This window comes from Notamacropus eugenii, chromosome 5 (assembly GCF_028372415.1).
Source record: "Notamacropus eugenii isolate mMacEug1 chromosome 5, mMacEug1.pri_v2, whole genome shotgun sequence".
NCBI lineage: Eukaryota > Metazoa > Chordata > Mammalia > Diprotodontia > Macropodidae > Notamacropus > Notamacropus eugenii.
In genome coordinates, this window is record NC_092876.1 from 332784509 (window position 1) to 332804645 (window position 20137).

The 20137-nt window shown below is 39.1% G+C and overlaps 1 protein-coding gene across 5 annotated transcripts in view; it reads right to left on the minus strand.

Moving 5' to 3' along the window:
* EPHB1 (EPH receptor B1) overlaps positions 1 to 20137 on the minus strand; it is a 700554-nt gene that overhangs the window by 9490 nt on the left and 670927 nt on the right. For all 5 annotated transcript variants that reach the window (XM_072613592.1, XM_072613594.1, XM_072613596.1 and 2 more), the window contains exon 13: positions 9008 to 9157. In XM_072613592.1, coding sequence (XP_072469693.1) covers positions 9008 to 9157 — 150 coding nt within the window. The remainder of the gene's footprint in view (positions 1 to 9007; positions 9158 to 20137) is intronic.

Sequence of the window (20137 nt, forward strand, 5' to 3'; positions counted from 1 at the left end):
ACATATATATTAAACATCTACTCTGGTACAGGCATACTGCCAGGCTGGGAATCAAAAGACAAAAATAAAACAATTTCTGCTCTCAAGGAGCTAAACCGTATTCCCTGCTACCCTGCCACCAGCCTCGTGACTTTGTGCAAATCACTTGCTTTCTTGGGGCCACAGTTTCTCCATTCTTAAAGTAAAGGGGGTCTGATGGGATGAGCTATAAGTATTTTTATGAGTCTATATCTAGGCTAAACAATCCATCTTCCAAACAGTATCCTGATGCTTCAAGCATTTTTTTAAGCTTTTGCAAGTCACTACGAATGCTTAGAAAGTTTTCACTGAAGATCACTGATTCCCTTGTATCAAGGAGATTTTGAGGGTTTAAGAAAAAATATTCCCCCAGTGTAGGACCTAATCCTAATGCCAATACAAGCACCAATCCTAAAGATTAGCATTAAGTCAGACTGCCAGAGTCACCTGCAATTCTAAGATAGCTTTTTTTCAAAGATAATGTTCTGGGTATTTCAGGCTATCTTCAAACCTTATACATTTTGGACACAGAATCATGTACTGCCATAAATCCCAAGGAAATCCCTAGGTGAATGTTACTACTATCTAAGAGATGTGGGACTGTTGATTATACTCAATTCAACCATTACTTCTTAGTGCCTTTGCGTGCAATACCTTATATTAGGTGTTATGGAAGATACCACAGAAAATACAATCTTGCCCCAGCCTTAAATGAATGGTTTAGTTTTTGTGGTTTAATAGAGAAAATAATACAAGATAAGCCAGGTACAGAGGTAAACAAGAGAATTAGGTAGGATATGAAGAGTGTAGTAAGGGAGAAAGAAAATGAAATGTCTGTGCAAAGAAGAGGGAAATTGCTTCTAGATCTTCCCTAAAAGAACTGATCAGACTAGTACCTATATGAGGCTTCTCATACAATTAGACTTTTACTGATCCTCTCATCTGCTTTCATGCTGATGAGTGCAAAACTTTCAACGGTGACCAGCAGTATTTGTTGGCATTCATTGACATTGGGCAAACTCAGCTTAAAGAAAGAAGAAAGGAAGAAGGGAAAGAAGGAAGGAAGCAAGGAGGGAAAAGAGAAAGGAAGGGAGAGATGGAGGAAGGAAAAAGGGAAGAAGGAAGGAAGGAAGGGAAAAATAAGGGAGGAAAAGGGAAGGAAGGAGAGAAGGAAGAAGAGAAGGAGGGAGGAAAGAAATAAAGAAAAGAATACAAAGGGAGGAGGAAAGGAAATAAAGGGAAAAGAAAAGAAGATGAGAAGGGATGAGGTAAGGAGAGAGGGAGGAAGGGAAGAACAGGAGGGAGTGAAGAAGGGAAGGGAAGGAGGGAGAAAGGAAGGAAGAGAGGGAAGGAGAGAAGAGGAAGGGAAAAAGAGAAGAGAATGAAGGAGGGATGAAGAAAGGAAAAGTTTTTCATCAGTAAATTTATTTTGGGTAGATATTATAGATAGAGAATAAACTAAATACAAAATTAAAGTATAATAGAAGGGAATAAGGAAGAAAACCAGTATTTATTAAGTACCTACTATGTGTTATGCCCTATGCTAAGCACTGTATAAATATTATATTATTTGGTCTTCACAATAACTTTTTGAAATAGATACTACAATTATTCACATATTACAAATGAGAAAAATGCAGCAGAGAGAGGTTGAGTGACTTGCCCAGGTTTACACATCTAGTACATATGGGAGGCCAAATTTGAATTCAGGTCTTCTTGACTCCAGGCCCTGTGCTTTATCCATTGTGCCATCTAGTATTGTAGGAAGGGAAGAATGATACTGTGGAATTCTCATTGGTTTAGGAATCAAAGGACCTGAATTCAATTCCTTACTCCTTTACTACCTGTGAGACTTTAGAAAAGTTACTTAATTTCCCTTGACCCCATTTCTCTTACCTGCAAAATGAAGGGTTTAGAGTAAGTCCCTTCCATTTCTAAATATATTAAAAAGAAGGGACAGCAGCAGGAAAAGTAGATGGTAACAAGGCAATGAATATTTCATGAATGGATTTCTTTTCCTACCAGATTTTTTTTCCTGTGCTAGAGATAGCACAATTTTATAGTGTTTATGGAAGAAATCTCAATCTACCTAAGATGGGTAAAAAACTGCTTAGAAATAAACATGAATTCTGTTATTGTATATAAAATATCATCTAAGAAAACATCATTAACTGTCAACTCATATGTCTACTTTATCATCTCTACAATATTTTTGGAGGATTATCTATACTTACCTCAAAGACACCCTTAATGAAGATATCAAAAGGAAATAAATAGACTTTTGCAAACAACATTTTATAGCAATGTATGCACAACTTATTGTGCTGATCACACAAGATGCCAATAAAAGTACATGGATTAACTCCCTTCTCTCCTAATTTCCACCCCCACCCCCACTGAAAAAGCATGGTGCCTGGAAGAATGCCTTGTGGATACAAAAATATATAAAGAAGTAAAATTGAGGATAACACATAGGGAAATAGAGAGGATCAGGGTGGGTTGGGGGTAATGCATTGCAAAATACCATCAATGAAGAATTATGCAGAAGAAGGACAATATAGGGTTATCATCAGAAAGATGTATAATGAGAAAAAAAGATGGGTTGGTCCAGTATCAAGAATAATTAATGGTTATTCCACATGCTTCATTGGAATTCATGACATGTTGAGAGATCTTCCTAGAAAAAAGTCCTTAATGTGTTGGAAGTATCTCCTTGTTGATGGTTTGCAGAAAGATATGGACAAGAGTTGCACAGGATAAAAAGGTGTGGATGGGTTTCCATCTGTACCATTGGAGAGAATAATGAAATCATCACCCTGTATGTATCATTATGTTGGTGTGGAAGTTGACCAAGGATCTGGATGGCTAAGTTAATGTAGCACAAAGCATGGTGGAAAAACTTGGAGCGCAGTCTCAGGAATTCATTGTCTTCTCTCCTAGAAAGAGTAAGTATGAGTATAGCGAGAGAAGGGCTAGCTAAGTACAAAGGGGTTCAGTGACACTAGACTGGTAACTAAGTAATGAATTCTTTGAACATGGAAAGCCATAGACCAAAGAAAAATACAAAATGGACCTCACTTGCTCTCCCACTGAGAAAGCAAGAAAAATAACAACCTCTTCCTCTATTAGAAACATTAATAGTTAAGAAAAATAAATCCCACAGTGCTATGTTAAAAAAAAAGTTTCAATTTTCCCCTTAAATGAATCACTTCTCTCTTAGGAAGGGGATAGCATATATCATCATTAGTACTCTAGCATCATGGTTGGTCATGATGTTGATCAGAGTTCCTAAGTCTTTCAAAGTTGTTCATCTTTACAATATTATTATTGCACAAATTATTCTCCAAGTTCTGTTCATTAAGATTGATTTTGAAAACTACTGGGTTTGTATTCAAAGCTGGTTCACACAGTATTTTTCTTGCCTAACCTACCCACTGTGAAAAACCTTTCACTGCATTTTTGAGAGTGTTTCTATCTGACAGTCCCTGTCAGTGAATGGTGGTTTTTCAATTGTGTACAAGCCAGTGGACTAAATCTCAGGATATAGGATATCTTCAGCAATGACTTTAAAAAATCTCAAAAACAGATGTGTGTGTGTCTGTGTATATATGTGTAAGTATATATATTCATATATATGCATATTTGTAATATATGTATACCTATGCACATCAATATACATACTCACATGCGTCTATATGTATGTATTGTGTACACACACACACACACACACACACACACACACACACACACACACCTTTGGCCCAATCTCCAGCAAAGTACTATAAAATAAAGGCAACCTGGTCTAGTTGGCACAGTAAATAATAATGTATTAATAACTAATATTTATACAGTACACTCAGGTTTGAAGGGCACTTTGTATTAATTATCTCATTAGAGTCTTGTGTCACCTCTGTGAGGAAGGCACTATTTCCTCCATTTTACAGATGAAGAAATTGAGGCCAAGAGAGGATAAATTACTTGCCCAGAGTTATACAGGTAGTAACTATCTGAAATAGGATTCCAACTCAGATCTTACTGGTTCCAAGTCTGTCTGCTAAGCCATGCCTCCTCCTCATTGGAAAGAGTACTTCACTGAGACTCAGTTGCACTTGTACAACTAACTAGCTTTGGACCCTGGGTAAGTCAACTCACTTCTATTGATCCCAGGTATCTCATATGTAAACTAAAAACAGTTTAGAAGAGACGATCCCTAAGGTCCCTTCCAATTCCTTCGGTGAATGATTCTGTGCTTATTAGATACAAGGTTAGAATGAGATCCAAGTAGTTTGCTCTGAGAAATCAGCGAGGTAAAGTAGAACAGAACCAGTCTAAAGGGTTTCCATTACTAAAGTATATGACTTCTTACCTGAATTATCTAGGTCCACTCATTAGACCTTCACTGATGTTTCTCAATTATATCTCCCCTCCCTTTTTTAAGGCACCTCTGGCTGTGAGGACCTGGTCTTTGTTTTTATCTATGCAATGAAGAGGACCTAACCATTTCTAATCATTTAACTGTATTTTAACAGGCTTTTCTTCCAGGTAGATCTCTCTGTGTGTGAGGAAGACAGATTCTGACCTGCAAAGCAGTGCATCAGAATCCCTGGAATGAAGAGACAGAAGTCTTATAGAAGGATTCTCCTCCATCTACTGAAGTGGCTAAATCTCTGAAAGAAAAAAGAGCCGCGTCCTTTCTCCATGCCCCCATCACTCTCCAAAGGAAAAGCTCGGACACAAGCTGGTGCTTTATTCCCCATTAATGAACTGGACAGCGGGCGGTCCTTGCTCAAACCCTCAAATCTGGAATAAGCAAAGACTGAAGTGGAGGTGTGCAGGGCTGTGGAAGGAACCAGGGCATGGGGAGGTTAATTTGAGCTCTGATGTTTCAATAAAACCGCACTTCCTCTCCACAGAGACTGGCACTCTCATTATCTCTGTCAATCAAATCCCGAGCACTAGAACTTCCAAGTTTCTCGCTCTGGCTGACAAACTCTCTGTGCATGTTCAAAGGCCTTCCTGGGCTCCTGAAGTCCAATTACCAGCACTCTGACTTGCCTTTGCAATTCTCTTTCTGAAAGCCTTCCAATTGTCATCTGTGAAATCCATTGCAGCTACCACTTGAATAGTTTCGAAAGAGGAAGGCTGTGTCTGGAGTCATGGCTACTTCCCTTCCATCCCTTATGATATGATTTAGGGGGATTTCTGAATGGGTGCGATACTCCTCTCCTCTCCCCCCCATCCTTAATCTCAATCATTTCATAACAAGGCAAACTCAGGCATTATAAAATCTCTGCTTTTTTCTGAGAAAGCATGCCAGGGAATAAGATTCAGCTGTGCTTTGCCACGACTTTGCAGATGATACTGATTTGTGAATTATGGAAATCCTACATCAAAAATTCTGTGTGATCCCAAGGTGTGGAAATGTGTTTGCTCAGAATCTCTTTGAATACTAAATCTTGCCTCCAAGAGTTTCCCTAGCCCTCCTTTTTTAATGAAATTGATTGTACGGTCTCTACAATCCAGTGTTGAGAGAAGAATACAAAATTGAAGTCAGAGGACCTGACTGTGTGACTTAGGGCAAAACCATTTTCGGGCTCATGGCCTCAGTTTTTACATCTGGAAAGGAATGATGTTGGTCTTGAGGGGCCGTTCTAGCTCCAAATCCTATGATTTTACATGTAAAAAGAAGCTGTTTAATGAAGTCTTTTTTAGAGCAATACAAGATTTCTATGTCATCTTTTTTACCTTTGCTGATTATGTGGGTGCAAAATACCACATCATTGAGCACTTGCACTTCATAAAAATAGCCTCTAAATCAATACTGAATTATACATTATATACACCACTGGAGTAGAGAAAAAGCATGACTAATCCAAGACAATAGACAGTCCCACAGTCACAGATATCTGGCACTGGATTGTCGTGATGAATGCACAATATCGAACTTACATTTGGATACACATGTTGTCACACAGTCATATCTTTAGTGTCAAGCCCCAATAATCCTTCAGACATGGAGCTATGGAAAGGGGACAAGGAAGGGGTCCTAGATTCCCAGAAATAAGCCCCAGTATGGATAAGTTGGTATCATACATATTGCTACAATAGCAATCCAACCATTCTTTATAACCCAAAGGAGAAAACTCTCAATGAGACTGCAGACCACCGACTAATCTTAGCTTGATTTCACTATCTCTGGAAATGTTTTCTTTTTTCTTTTTAATGTTTTGTTGAGTTAACTATTCTTATATTTCAAACACTGGGATGCTGAAAAATCTACTCCTAACTCTCAACTTGCGGAATAGAGGAACATTAGTTCCTTACATGAAGAGCCTGAAATGGTGGTGTCAAATATAATAAGTAATTGAAGTTTTATTTGTGGTCCCCCCAAAAAACATTTCAAAACAGAGCTTTTACCCCTTTCATTCATTCAAGTAAATACACACTCTCTACTAGCCAGGCAATTAGATGACTGGCATGATGGATAGAGTAGGGGGGCTGGGAGTCTGGAAAACCTGAATTCAAATCTGGCCTTAGACACTAGCTGCGTGGTCCTGGGCAAGTCACTTAACCTTGTTTGCCTGAGTTTTCTCATCTGCAAAATGAACTGAAGAAGGAAATGAAAAGAAAACCCAAATGGGATCACAAAGAGTCAGACACCACTATAATATGACTGAACAGCAACACTACTGTCTTTTATCACTTCTGAGAGGCCTGGAGAGGTGTGAGAAGCATCGGCTCATAAAGTCCCAAACTTATTAGCCGAGCCACATATTTATCAATTTGGAAAACTTCTCCCATCCCCTTTAATACTTGTGGGTAACAGTGACAATGCATCTGAAGTCAGACAAAAGAGGGAAGCTGAAGGATAGCCCTACTTCTTCCTAGTCTTAGTCCTTGACTCTCTGGAGTCATAGAATGTTAGACCTGGAAGAGATTTCAGAAATAGTCTAGTCCAGAGGTAGGCAACCTGCAGCCTCGAGGCCACATGTGGACCTCTAGGTCCTCATGTGTAGTTCTTTGACTGAATCTAAACTGTGAAAGTCAAAGGACTGCATGTAAGGACCTAGAAGGCCACATGTGGCCTCCAGGGTACAGGTTCCCCTGCCCTGGAGTCTAATCCCCTCATTTTTCATATGAGAAAACTAAGGCTCAGAAGAGAGAAGAGAGTTACTGACAGCTCTATACCCACTTAATTGCATTGTTGGGTATAGAGAAGTCATGTCTCCTGTCTTCTAAGCCAGCTCTTCTCACATTAAACCTTTCTTAAGTGGACACAGGAAAATGTTCTTCATCTTCAAATTTAAAAAGTCATACTCAATACTAATGAATTGTTTGTGGACATCTGAACTGACACCATCAATATAAAAAGCAATTTATAACTATGCAATATGTAATTATTCAAAGAAAGTGATTAAAATGTCCGTGTTCTTTGACCAAAAGACTCTACTGTGAAACAAATGAACCAAGGAAGTCAATTACAAGAAAGAAAGATATAATATATACTAAAACATTTAGAGTGACACTTTTTGAAGTAGAAAAGAATTGGAAACAGAGTAAATGGTCATTAGTTGAGGAGCAGTTATTATATAAATGTAATGGAATATTGATTACACATTATAAGAAAAGGCAAATATGAAGAATACAGAGAAGTAAGGGAAAACATGTGAAATGATGCAAAGTGAAATAATAACCAGAAAAACAATATATCTAATAACTACAATGTAAATGGACAATAATGACAAAACTATAGAAATTAAGTGCTGTAATATGTGTGTGTGTGTGTGTGTGTGTGTGTGTGTGTTTGTGCGGAGAGAGACAGAAAGAGAGACAGAGACAGAAGCAGAAAAAGGGAGAGAGTTTGGCTCTAAAGAAAAGATTTAAGAAGGTCATTCCCCCAACTTCTTTGTAAAGATGGGAGGCTATAGGAGTGGAATACTGCATATACTTCTAGAATTTTAGATAGACTGGTTAGTTTGTATAATTTTTTTCTCTTTCATTCTTATTATGAGTAATTTTTATGAGAAGGGAGAGGAAAGGATATATTGAGAAACATAGATGATATAAAAATAAATATTAATAATTTTATCTAAAAGTGAAAATATTAATTCCTGCTTGTATATCACAAAAACAAAGAATTTGAATTGGAAGGAATCTCAAAGATCAATCTAATTCAACCTTTTCCTGAAGTATATATTTAGTCTATAATATCCCTAGAAGGTAAACATCCAGGCTGTGCTGAAAGACTTTCATAGATGGGGAACTCCGTTAACCTTGAGACAATTCATTTTACTTTAGCCCTAATTATTAGGGAATTCTTCTTCATGTAGACTTGAAATTTGTCTCCCTGAAATTTTTACCAATCTGGATTCAAGCAGAATAACTCTAATCTCTCTTTCACTTGACAGTCATTCAGCCACTTAATGACCCTTCCCATACTCTCTCCTTCCAGGTCTTCTCTCAACGGTAAAAAAAAATCTAATTCCTTGAATCAATGTTCATACAGTAACATTTCAAGTCTTCTAATTATCCTCATTGACTTGCTCATTGCTTATCACTGTCTTTACTAAAATATGATGCTTGCACCTGAACATATCATCAATATCATATATTTAATAAATCAATAAACACTTATTAAGCACTGACTCCATGCCAGGCACTGTGCTAAGCACTAGATCCCTAAGTGCTAAGGTAACCCTATGGAATTTCATCTTACTCAATTTGATTCCATCATTCTAGACTGTCAAAAATCTTTTTGGATCCAAGTTCTGTCAACCAATGCAAAGCAATTGCTTTTGCTATTCTTACCAGCTTCAGATTATTCATAGATTTTACGTGTGCCATCTATCCTCTCATCTGTCACTGATAAAAATATTGAACACAATAATGCCCCCAAAAGCACCTGATGTCACTCCACTAGAGACCTCCCCCCAAAGCTGACATCAGTAAACATCAGGAATTTCATCTTGCTGATTCTTGGGATACTCACATCTTGGTTTGACATATCCCAGTAGGGCCTCTCTCCAAATGACATGACTTCCCACATGACAATACCATAGCTCCAGACGTCACTGGCAGAGGTGAATTTGCGGTAGGCAATGGCCTCTGGGGCTGTCCATCTCACTGGGATCTTCCCACCCTGAAAGGAAAAGTCCAGACTTTTTAGAGCATTGTGTTTACTCCAAGACAGTTCTCTTATCCTTTGTGATCTCATATTTTGCCTGATCTCCAATGTTAATTTCTATATTCCTTTAGTGATGAAAGCTTCAGATTATCCCCAGACTATAAAATAGTAGATGTTGCTGTCTGGCCTTATAAGAAATATATGGCCTCGTTTGGTCCATTTCATGATGAAGAATGGATTGAACATCTAAGATGAGAAATGGCTCAAATAAGATAACAGAGCATTCCTGGGACTGGGGTCTTCTTACTCCAAGTCTGACTCCAAGCTTTCTTTCCTTGTTTCCTCATTCCTTCATCAACAGAGAACTGGGTTAGAAAAGTGTACATGTAATATAGCATTTTCTTAAGTGTAGTTGAGAAATCTCCCTCTCCATCTTTCATAAAGTTATTTTATTTGACTTGTTAAAGATACATAGAATGAAAACACCAGAACCCTGCCTTCAAGGAGCTCACATTCAAATAGAGGAGACATCATGCAAATGACCAGGAACAAACAAGACATATAAATATAATTGGAAATTATTCTCAGAGGGAAGGCACTTGGGGGTGTGAGGATGAGTAGGCACTATAATAGGTCTTCTACAGAATATGGGCTTTAATCAGTACTCTACTACAATCCCATTGTTAAGTCAACTTGAAAAGTGCAAGGACCAAAAAAAAAAAAAATACAATTCTGTTTTTCTTGAACCACCCTAGTAATAAAATATGAAGGCAGAAGATGTGCTAAGACTGAGAGACTGGAGTAGCTTCTGATTTATCTCATTGCTCTTAAACTCTTTTGGGCTTTAGAGACAATGCTCTGATTGTTTCTACCCAAGCACTCCTATTTTAATATCTTAATAGTATGCAACAGCATCACTACAGCTCCTAGACTATCCCGATTCTCATCTTTTATCACTACCTTCCCCATTCTGAGTCTGTCCAACTCTGCCCAGCATGATGCTGATGTACTGGTCCCTAGATGTCGTGGTTATAACTTACAACTCTAATCTCCCTTTATGGGACATTCCTCCAACTTCCCACTCACCTACCAACAACCATACACTTTAGGGGGTGTTTGTCTCAAGCTTTAAGGTCCCTACCTCCTACGTTTCCTTTTCCTCCATTCTTTCTGGCAGGGTTTACAGAATCTGTCTTATCTTGAAATTTAGAGATTCATTTAAAATTGGGAGTGGGGGCTTGGATGACCTGAAGTAGGAGATAAACTGTCTAAGAGGGACACCCTGAGTCTAGGAGTCTAGTTTAGGGTCATTTGGTTACATACATTACTAGTCATGAAATGATCCCTTTTCTTCTTTGGGTCATTTTTTTAAACAGGCCCCTTAGAAATCCAGTTGTTAGGTCACAATATGCCTAAAGATAAATTTCCACTCAATTTTTGATCTTTAGGCTCAGTTAAGGTGACAAATCTTCCATGAAATATTACCAGATCCCATTCCACAGCTGCTAATCAGGTAAGGATACTCCCCCTTAAACCTTTTTGTAACATATTTGCTTTGTATTTCTCTGGTGCTGTTGTGTGTTCATAGGAACATATGATTTAGGGTTGTAAGAGGAACCTGAGGTGCAGAGAGTTAAAAAAAAAAAAAAAGAAGTACTCAGCCACAGAGATAGGAAGAAGAAGAGACAGTATCTAAATAATATTCCAAAATTTAATAATCTTATCACTATACCATACTACCTCTAATATTATACATTATAGCTATCTGTGCTCACGTCAGCCCTATTGAGCTGTCAGTTCCATAAGAAAAGAAAATTATCTTTTTGTTAAACTTTCTCTCCCAGCCTCTAGGACACCGTTCTATATACAGTAGGTAATTCATAAATGCTTATGGACAATGAAGGAACAAATAAATGAAACCAACAAAATCAGCATTTTCCTCACCATGCCCATTCAATATGCAATGTAAGTTCCTCCACACTTAAATCAATGTGGACTTCAGCCCTGAAGAGCAGAAAAGTGTGTCTGTCGAAGTGGATACAGAGTGGAAGGGGCCTGCTCTTGATTTATCTTCTTCCTCTGCTAGAAATTGGGCTATTTTTATGCTGGCTATTCTCCCTGAGCTACTCAACTGTACCAGGAATACTTATTTGACTTTCTCCAAAATACTTAAAAAATTTATAAGTGGTTAATCTGAGCAAGAAAAACGGAGCAAAACATCTAATGCATTTTTATCTAAATTCCTACCCTGGGCTTGATATGAATAAAGGAGATAGGGGTTAGACCTCCCCAGGCACACATCCAGCTTTCTGCAAAGAAGACAGTCTTGATTTCCCCTGAGAGCTGCGTCTGGTTTCTATGGTGGTGAGATGTCCGTAACTCAAATGCCAGCAGGCATGACAAATGCCTGAAGGGTTGTCTTAGGCCCGAGCTCTGACAGGATCTTTTGCCCACCCCCTCATTCCTTCCCCACTCCAACCCCAAACTAATATGAATTCCTTGGTTATATCTGCATGGTGCCAAAAAAAAATCGACCCATCACCCAGATATTTTCAAATGTCTGGATAGTTGCCATGTAGATTAATGAGAGACTGGCTGGCTTTGTTACTTGTCTCCTAGACATGTGGTATGGGGGAGATCAAGCCTGAGTGGCTGTTCTTGTGGTGTTAACCCTGATTCACTAAATAGGTCACCCCAAAATCATAATAATAAGAGGGAGTTGGGTTTGAGGAAGATTATCAGTGTGGCTCTAGGTATGAACATGATGGTGTATGTGCCCATTTGTGTGTTATATGTAAGGGGTGGAAAAAGAGAAGAAAGAGGGAAGAGAGAAAGACAGAGAGAGAAAGAGAGAAGAAGAAGAAGAAGAAGAAGAAGAAGAAGAAGAAGAAGAAGAAGAAGAAGGAGGAGGAGGAGGAGGAGGAGGAGGAGGAGGAGGAGGAGGAGGAGGAGGAGGAGGAGGAGGAGGAGGAGGAAGAGGAGGAGGAGGAGAAGGAGGAGGAGGAGAAGGAGGAGGAGGAGGAGGAGGAGGAGGAGGAGGAGGAGGAGGAGGAGGAGGAGGAGGAGGAGGAGGAGGAGGAGGAGAAGACGAAGAAATATTTTTGCCCTCTCTCAAACTCCACATAAGTATAAAATAAACAGATAGTCAATTGGAGAAGAGGACAGAGGAGGAAGCAAAGCAAGAGGAGGGAGAGACAGAGACAGAGACAGAGAGAGAGAGAGAAAAGGGGGTGTGGGAGAGAGAGAGATTACGTGTGTGTTTGTGTGTATGTGCACATACGCACATTCATATGTGTACATGATTACTCTGAATTCCAAATACATAATTTGGGCATCCAAAGGTATCCTCATCTCCCCCACTTGGAAGCAGCCACAGGCTGTCAGTGACAGCTGTTGAGCTGCTCTCTCTTGCATGTTAAGTAGGTGCTTGCAGTCCTCCGAGTGAGGCTCTCCTGGCCCTCCTGCCACCTTGGGCTGTTCAGCATCACTAAGCACGTAAGCTCACCCTGTCACTGGGTCCCTTCTCCTGAGGAAGGTGGTAACTGTTTGGTGAGAGGAGCCACTCTGACAGCTTATCTTGAGCAGCATTCTTGCTCAACCAAGACCAGCAGGGAGCTTTAGCCTTTGAGTCAAAATGACAGCATTTCGGGCTAGCGGGAGCACGGTGCTAGATGCCTCCCCAGCTTCAACCTGCCTCTACCATTAGAAACCTCACATTTTAAGAGCTGCTTTTTGAAGCTCAGAAATAATTATTATAATAAGGATTGCAGCTTTTCTTCGATTTTATTCTGGGGATGACCAGTCAGTCCATAATTCCTCTGAAGATAGAACAAAAGAAGGTAGATTTGAGACAGCTAGGTGGTGCAGTGGATAGAACACTGGCCTTAGAATCAGGAGAGCCTGAGTTCAAAGCTGACCTCAGACACTTACTAGCTGTGAGACCCTGGACAAGTCACTTAACAGAAAGAGAAAAGAAGGAGGAGGTGGAGAGGAAAGAGAGTATGCCCTTATTCTAGAAGAAAGAACTTTTAGCCACAAGTGGAAGTCACTCAATACAGAAATTGATGAGCAAAAGGAGTTACAGCTTCAATTTTCTATCACATCAAATTGTCCTAGCTTATATTTTTCTAGTTGAATGGTGTATGTGGATATTGGCTATCTATATACTTTATATGGAGTTTGAGAGGGGGCAAAAACATTTTTCAATTTTTTCCCCTTATCTGTCAAGATTTTTTTTTCTTAGCTTCTGCCAAATTGTCTCATTGGAAGAATGACTTTGTGTAGTAAACATGGAAGCATGCTTATTATTTATTTAAAAATGGAGTTGTGGCATCTCTTTCTTTGTACATTTCTAGAAATTAGTCAGATCCCCTATATCAGTATGTCTTAAACTATGGGTTGTTGCCCCATATGAAGTCACATACCTGAATTTGGGGGTCATGAAAAATTTGGCAACAGTAAAAAATACAGTAAAAAACACTGGACATGCAATGCCCAAAAATTAATTAAAAATCAAATGCACAATGAATTTGAGGTATTTCTGGCAGTATTTGCCCATGTTGCATCACACAACTCCACTGCAACCTTGGTTCTGAATGCAAATCATAGGCACTTTACACTGTGCATGCCCTCAGCCATGAAACACCAATGAATGCTACTGAAATGTGAAAAGGGGAAAGAAACCCCACCCTCGATGGGATAGTTGAGTGTTTGTACTCTCTACAAGAAGAGAAAACTGCTGGAGTTCTACTCCCTTGGAAGGAGGCATTGGCATTTTTAACAGAAAGGCCTCATTTGTGTGGAGCATATAGCAGAGGAGTCTGTATTCATGTAAGAGAAATATAGGATAAATTGCTGGAAGAATTGTTTTTAAATGTTTTAGTTACCCATACTCTCTTGATTTAAAAGATACAGAGAAGAATATTATTTAGAGGTAGAAGGAACCCTGAAGATTACTTCAGTTATGACAAACTCAAATTGGAAAGGGACCATACATAAAGATCCCTTCAGGCCATATATTGTCTTAGATAACCATGTATTCACATTATATATTTTTATTGCATTTTCATTTATTTTTAAAATATTTTAAATTACATTTTAATTTGGATTGGGCTACACTAGGGAGTATTGTTGATAGCAAGCAGCCTGAAGGTTTGTGTTTCATACCTCTGCTTTAATTCAACTCCCCTTCTTTACAGATGAGGCAACACAAAGAGTCTGTGACGCAGCCATGGTTAGAAAAATAGTAAGCCAGAACTGAGATGTGAATCCAGCTCTTTGGACTCTAAATTCACCAAGGGCTCTTTATAATTCTTCATTCTCCACTGGAGTACTACTTTTGAAGGGACTTTAAGAAGTCATTCAACCTAATCTCCTATATCACACTGGGCCACCTTCTCCTCCAGAAAACTGAACCCTGCCCCTGGAACAGCCCCAGGCTTTGACAGGCCACCAATGGCCTTCTATTGCCTAGACCCAGGCCTTCACAGCATTTCCTAGCCATCTCCACACCCTGTCATGGCCACATATCTTTCCTCCATCCCTTCCCTAATTCTTCTTTATGCCTTGTCTTCCCCATTTGGAATGTAAACTCCTTAAAGGCAGGAAATGTTTAGCCCCCTTGTATTTGTATCCCCAGACTTCGAGGTGCCTGGCACATAGTAAACACTTAATATACACCCTATTCATGTCTCTGTGTCTCTGTCTTTCTCTTTTTCTCTGTATCTTTGTCTGTCTGTTTCTCTGTCTGTACTTGTCTCTCTGTGTCTCTGCATCTATTTGTCTGTTTGTCTCCCCATCTGTAATCTTTATATGTGGTTATTCTATCCCTGCTCAAATACTTTTCATGATGGGAAACTTTTTAAACTAGTTTAATTTTTAGAAATATTATTCCATTGGTGGAATATTTCACTCATTCTCTTCCCTGAAATTATATAGAAGAGGGTCCTACTGTCTTTCACATGACATTCCATGGTATTCTACTTTAAGGAAGGGTAACCTCCTCCCTTTAATTGTGCTGTCTTTTGCCTTGTCTACTGAATATTGGACTGGGAAAGTAGATAGTGCAGTGGATAGCGTGTCGTGCCTGGAAGCAGGAAGACTCAACATCCTGAGTTCAAATATGATGCCAGACATTTACTAGCTGTGTGACCCTGGGCAAATCACTTAACCCTGCTTGCCTCAGTTTCCTACTCTGTAAAATAATCCAGAGAAGGAAATAGCAAACCATTCCAGTATCTTTGCCAAGAAAACCCCACATGGGGGTCATGAAGATTTGGACATAATTGAAAAATAACTGAATAACTGCCAAGGATACCGGAACAGTTTTGTTTCCTATTTCCTCCTCCATTGAATTTTATAGATGAGAAAACTAAAATGAACAGGATTAAGTGACTTACCCAGAGTCATATAATGAGTAAGTATCTGACACCAAATTAAATCTCATGAAGAAGAGTCTTCCTGACTCCAGTCCCAGCACTCTAGCTACCCAGGAAAAGTCAGGAAGACTCCAGTTCAAATCCTGTCTCAGACACCTCCTAGCTATATGACCCAGGGTAGGACAATTGTCCTTGCTAAGCTTCAGCTTGCTCATCTGTAAAACGGAGATAATAATAAAAGGTTGTAAGTATCAAATGTGACAACATCTGTAAAGTGCTCTTCAAACCTTGTAACCCTCTATCCATATTAGCATTCATGATTATCTGAGCCTCAGTGTCCTCACTGTCAAATGGGGATAAGAATGTTTGCTAAAATAATCTCACAACATTCTTGGAAGAATCAAATGAAAAAGCCTACAGAAAATATTCTGTTATTTTCTTTTCTTTCTACATTCTCATCGGATCCCATAAATTCAGTTATCCTCTCTATGCAGATGACCCCCAGAACTATATATTCAGCCCTAATCTCCAGCCACATCAACAATAGTCTATTGGATGTTTCAAACTGGAAGTTGTATAGACATCGCAAACTCAACATTTCCAAAACAGAACTCATTATCTAAAAACAAAGCAACACCCAAAATCCCTTTTCTTGAGGGAAGACAAATTTCCTTAAAAGGAAATTATGATAGAAGGAATGGTTTATCTTTGGAAGGAAGCTGGAGAAGCCAAGAAAAAGCAGATCCTTGGAAAACAGAAAATCAGGAACTCAGAGCATAGGTACTTCACTGGCCTAAAGGGAGTCAATGTCATGGACCCAATAACTGAACTGCCATCCTACACACTTAATCACCTTCAAGGCTAATCAGTTGACCTTCATCTACTTCCCTCCTTCCTTCACTAAGATAATTGCTCTGGCAATTTTCTCTCTCACTCACACAGTTTCTTCTTTACCACTATTTCTTTCCCATCTGTTTATAATCATACTCAGGTTTCCTCAGTCCTTAAAAATAAAAATAAAGTCTTCCCATTTCCTCTTCTCCTACATATAGCTACTTCTGTCTTTCCCCTTCACTGTTAAACTTCAGGTAAAGATTGTCTACACCTGATGTTTCCACTCTCTCACTGCCTACTCTCTGCAGTTTCTCAAATTTAGATTCACCACCATTAATGTTGGAACTGCTTTTTCTAACATCACTAATAACCTCCCAGTCATCAAATCTAATGGCTTTTCATTCCCCAGATCTCAATCTATTTTACCTGAATTCTTTGCAGCTTGTGATACTGTGGATCAGTCTTCTCTCTTTCCTTGTATTCAGAAACATCTCATCCTTCTGGTTCACTTCCTGCCTCTTTGACCATTCCTCCCATCTCCTATCCTGCTTCTTATTACTCTTAACGAGCCCTGAACATGGGTGTTTCCCAAAGTTCCAGCATTAGAATTCTTTACTCTCTCTACACTTTCTTCTTTGACAATCTCATTTACTCCCATGGTTTCACTTAATACTTCTATAATATGACTCAAGGATCTATATTCACAGTTCTGACCTTTCTTTTGAGCTACAAAACAACATTTCCAACTACCACAAAAACATCAAACTCTACTTGGATGTCACACAGTCACCTCAAAGTCAATGTGCCCCAAGTTGCTTACTTTTTTTTCTCTCTAAACCTGCTCTTATTTCTGTCTATGGTATCACCATGTAGAGAATATGCTAGTCCCATCATCACCAACACCAACTACTGACCAATTATCACCAGTGGGGCAGGCAAGCTAGATTAGTGAAAGCATCAAGGAACCCTAAGGGAGACACAGGTGGAAGAATCTGCTAGGTGAGTCAGACCACTGCTACCACCTTTGATGATCACCATCCCTCAGCCTCAGGTAGAGACAGGCCAAGGATCTGAACCCAAGAGAAAGAGGAATTACATCTCCTCTCAGATCACCAGTCCTGCTTCCAGCCTGGTCCCCAGTGGCACCATCATTTAGAGGGACAACCATTGTGGAAATGTCTCTGTTGTTCCTGGGGACCCAACTCCTCCTCCACAGCTACTAAAGACCTGCAAAAGAAAGTTCTTCCCAACAAAGTCCTTAGCACCGTGAAATGATTGAAAATCAGGAATAGATATGACATTATTGATAGAAATGACATGAAAGATGATGCATTTCCATCCGCTTTGATGCTTTGCCCTAAGGACCACTGGGCTTTTTCCATCATATGTGAAGCAGAAATCTCTTACATATTGTCTACCTCTATTAAAATATGCACTCTTTGAGTTCATGGCCTATAGTTATATCTCCAGCATTCATTCATCCATTCATTAGTTCTCACCATTCACCCAATTTCACCATGTTTATAACCTTGAAATTGTCTTTTTCCTCTCACTACATATCAAATGAGTTACCAAATGTTGTCAGTCCTATTTCCTCCACATCTCATAACTGTATCTCCTTCATTCCCCATTTCCAATATATATATTCATATATATGCAATATATATTCATTACCACATATATAATTATTTTGTTGATCTCCTTACTGATCTCCCTCCTGTTTTCTACCCTTCTGGTCAATACTTAACACATCTGTCAAAATAATCTTTCTCATGCAAAGATAATTTTATAACACTGCTACGAATAATTAGCATTTACAGAGGGCTTTAAGGCTTGTAAATTTCTTTACTTATTATCTCATTTGATCTTCAGGAGAACGCTATGAGGTAGGAGCTATGATTATCCCCATTTTAGAGATGAGGAAACTGGGGCACAGAAAGGTTACATAACTTGCTTAGAGTTACACAGTTAGGGAGAGTCTAAGGTACACTTTGAATTCAGGTCTTTTTGATTGTAAGTCCAATTTTCAATTCAAAATTCCTTTTCATTGCAGGGTTGCATAACAAAGTGATCCAAAGAGGTAAATTTCTGTATTAATTCACTGAGGTAGAAGGTGGGAGAATATTTAATGATGTTTTTAGAAGAGGGAAAGTAATGAGTGAGGGGAAAGTAAGATGTATGAGTCTTCTGAGAAGGAATCAACTAATATGATGAGAAAGCATGGAAATGAAAGGTTTCTTATACAGACAAATGGAGTAAAGGGTTAATAATTTCTTGCTCACTGATGTTAGGGAAGTGACTCACAAATTTATTTACAGCTTAGGGTGAAGCATCAAAAAAGCTTGGTATAGTGTATAGAGAACAGAACTTGGGAATTAGGAAGATTGTGATTTGAACTATGTCTCAGACTTTTCCCAGCACATATATGACTGGGGAAGCCACTTAAACTCTTTGTGCCTTGTTTTCCTCATCTTTAAAATGAGGGGCTTAGACCTAATGACCTCTAAATTCCTGTCCAGCTCTAAACCTCTGATCCTGTGACCACTGTATTAGATATCCTAAAGGTCTCTTCCAGTTTAACAATCTCTGAATCTAAATCCCCAAACTTCATTGTTAGTAATTGATTCAAATTCCTCCCATACTAAATCTTTCATTGGAACCACTGACATTTCCTTTCCTCCCTCTCGTCCTTCACACCGTCTGGTGTTTGTTGGTCAAACTGGGATGGCCTTGAATAAGCTCAAGGAAGCCTGAATAATCTGAAATCTGGCTGCACCGAGATTCCAGGTGGAAGAGAGAACCGGAAGCAAAAGAATCAGGCAAGTATGAGGCTCCTCTAACAAGAACAGGATCAGCTGCTATCTGATGAAAAAGAAAGAAACCTTGTTTATCACTCACTCGGGAACTTGTTTGGGTGTGGATAAGAAAGTAGGTCTGTTAGCCCTGATGCTAACAGTAGAGAGACAATGTCAGTCTGGTTGAAGAATGTCGTATTTTTCCCCTGCTGAGAAACATCACCAAGTGGCCTCCCCAGTCTTTACATAGAAAAACCTACTCTGTCATCTATATACTTTTAGCTAATTTATGCCCAAATAGATCTTTCTCTGGTTGCTGGAAAATGATGTTGGGGGCTGCAATTACCTTTCCTAGCAGTTCCAAGAGCTCAGGGTTGGAAAAGGCAGGAAGGCCCAGGCTGTGAATCTTTCTCCATTTGGAAGTATTCAAATTACATTTTCTATTACAGAGAGCAAACTCGTTGTGTCATTCATTTTTGAACAGCAGCTGATGCTGCAAAGGAAGCTTTGAAAAACATCCTATTTAGAAACAATTTTGTCTGCAGCCAAAACTGTATCTTTGTGTGCATTTTTCTCTCCTGCTACTTCTTTTCCTGTTACTTGGCCCATTTGCATGACAAACAGGATCATTGTCTCCCCAAACTCACCGGTTCCCATCACTTATTTCCCACCTAGGGTTCTAATTCTCTCCATGTTGCATCATGATCCTTAGCAATTGGTGACAGTGTCACCAATGAGATTTCTTCTTCTGGGAAGAAATAACCAGCAGGGACAGATGAAATCTTGAAAGACAGAGATATCGTTTTCATGCAAATGTCCTATATACCAATAACAGGGGAATAGCTTCCCATTATAGTGACTCGGTTGAAAATCACTACAGTAAGAAGTCATTTCTGAAAGATAACTACTTAGGAAGAAACTTCTCCTGCTTCTCCTTAGCTAATTACTTTGAATTTCACTCTAGCTATTAGGGCAAGGGAAAGAACTTG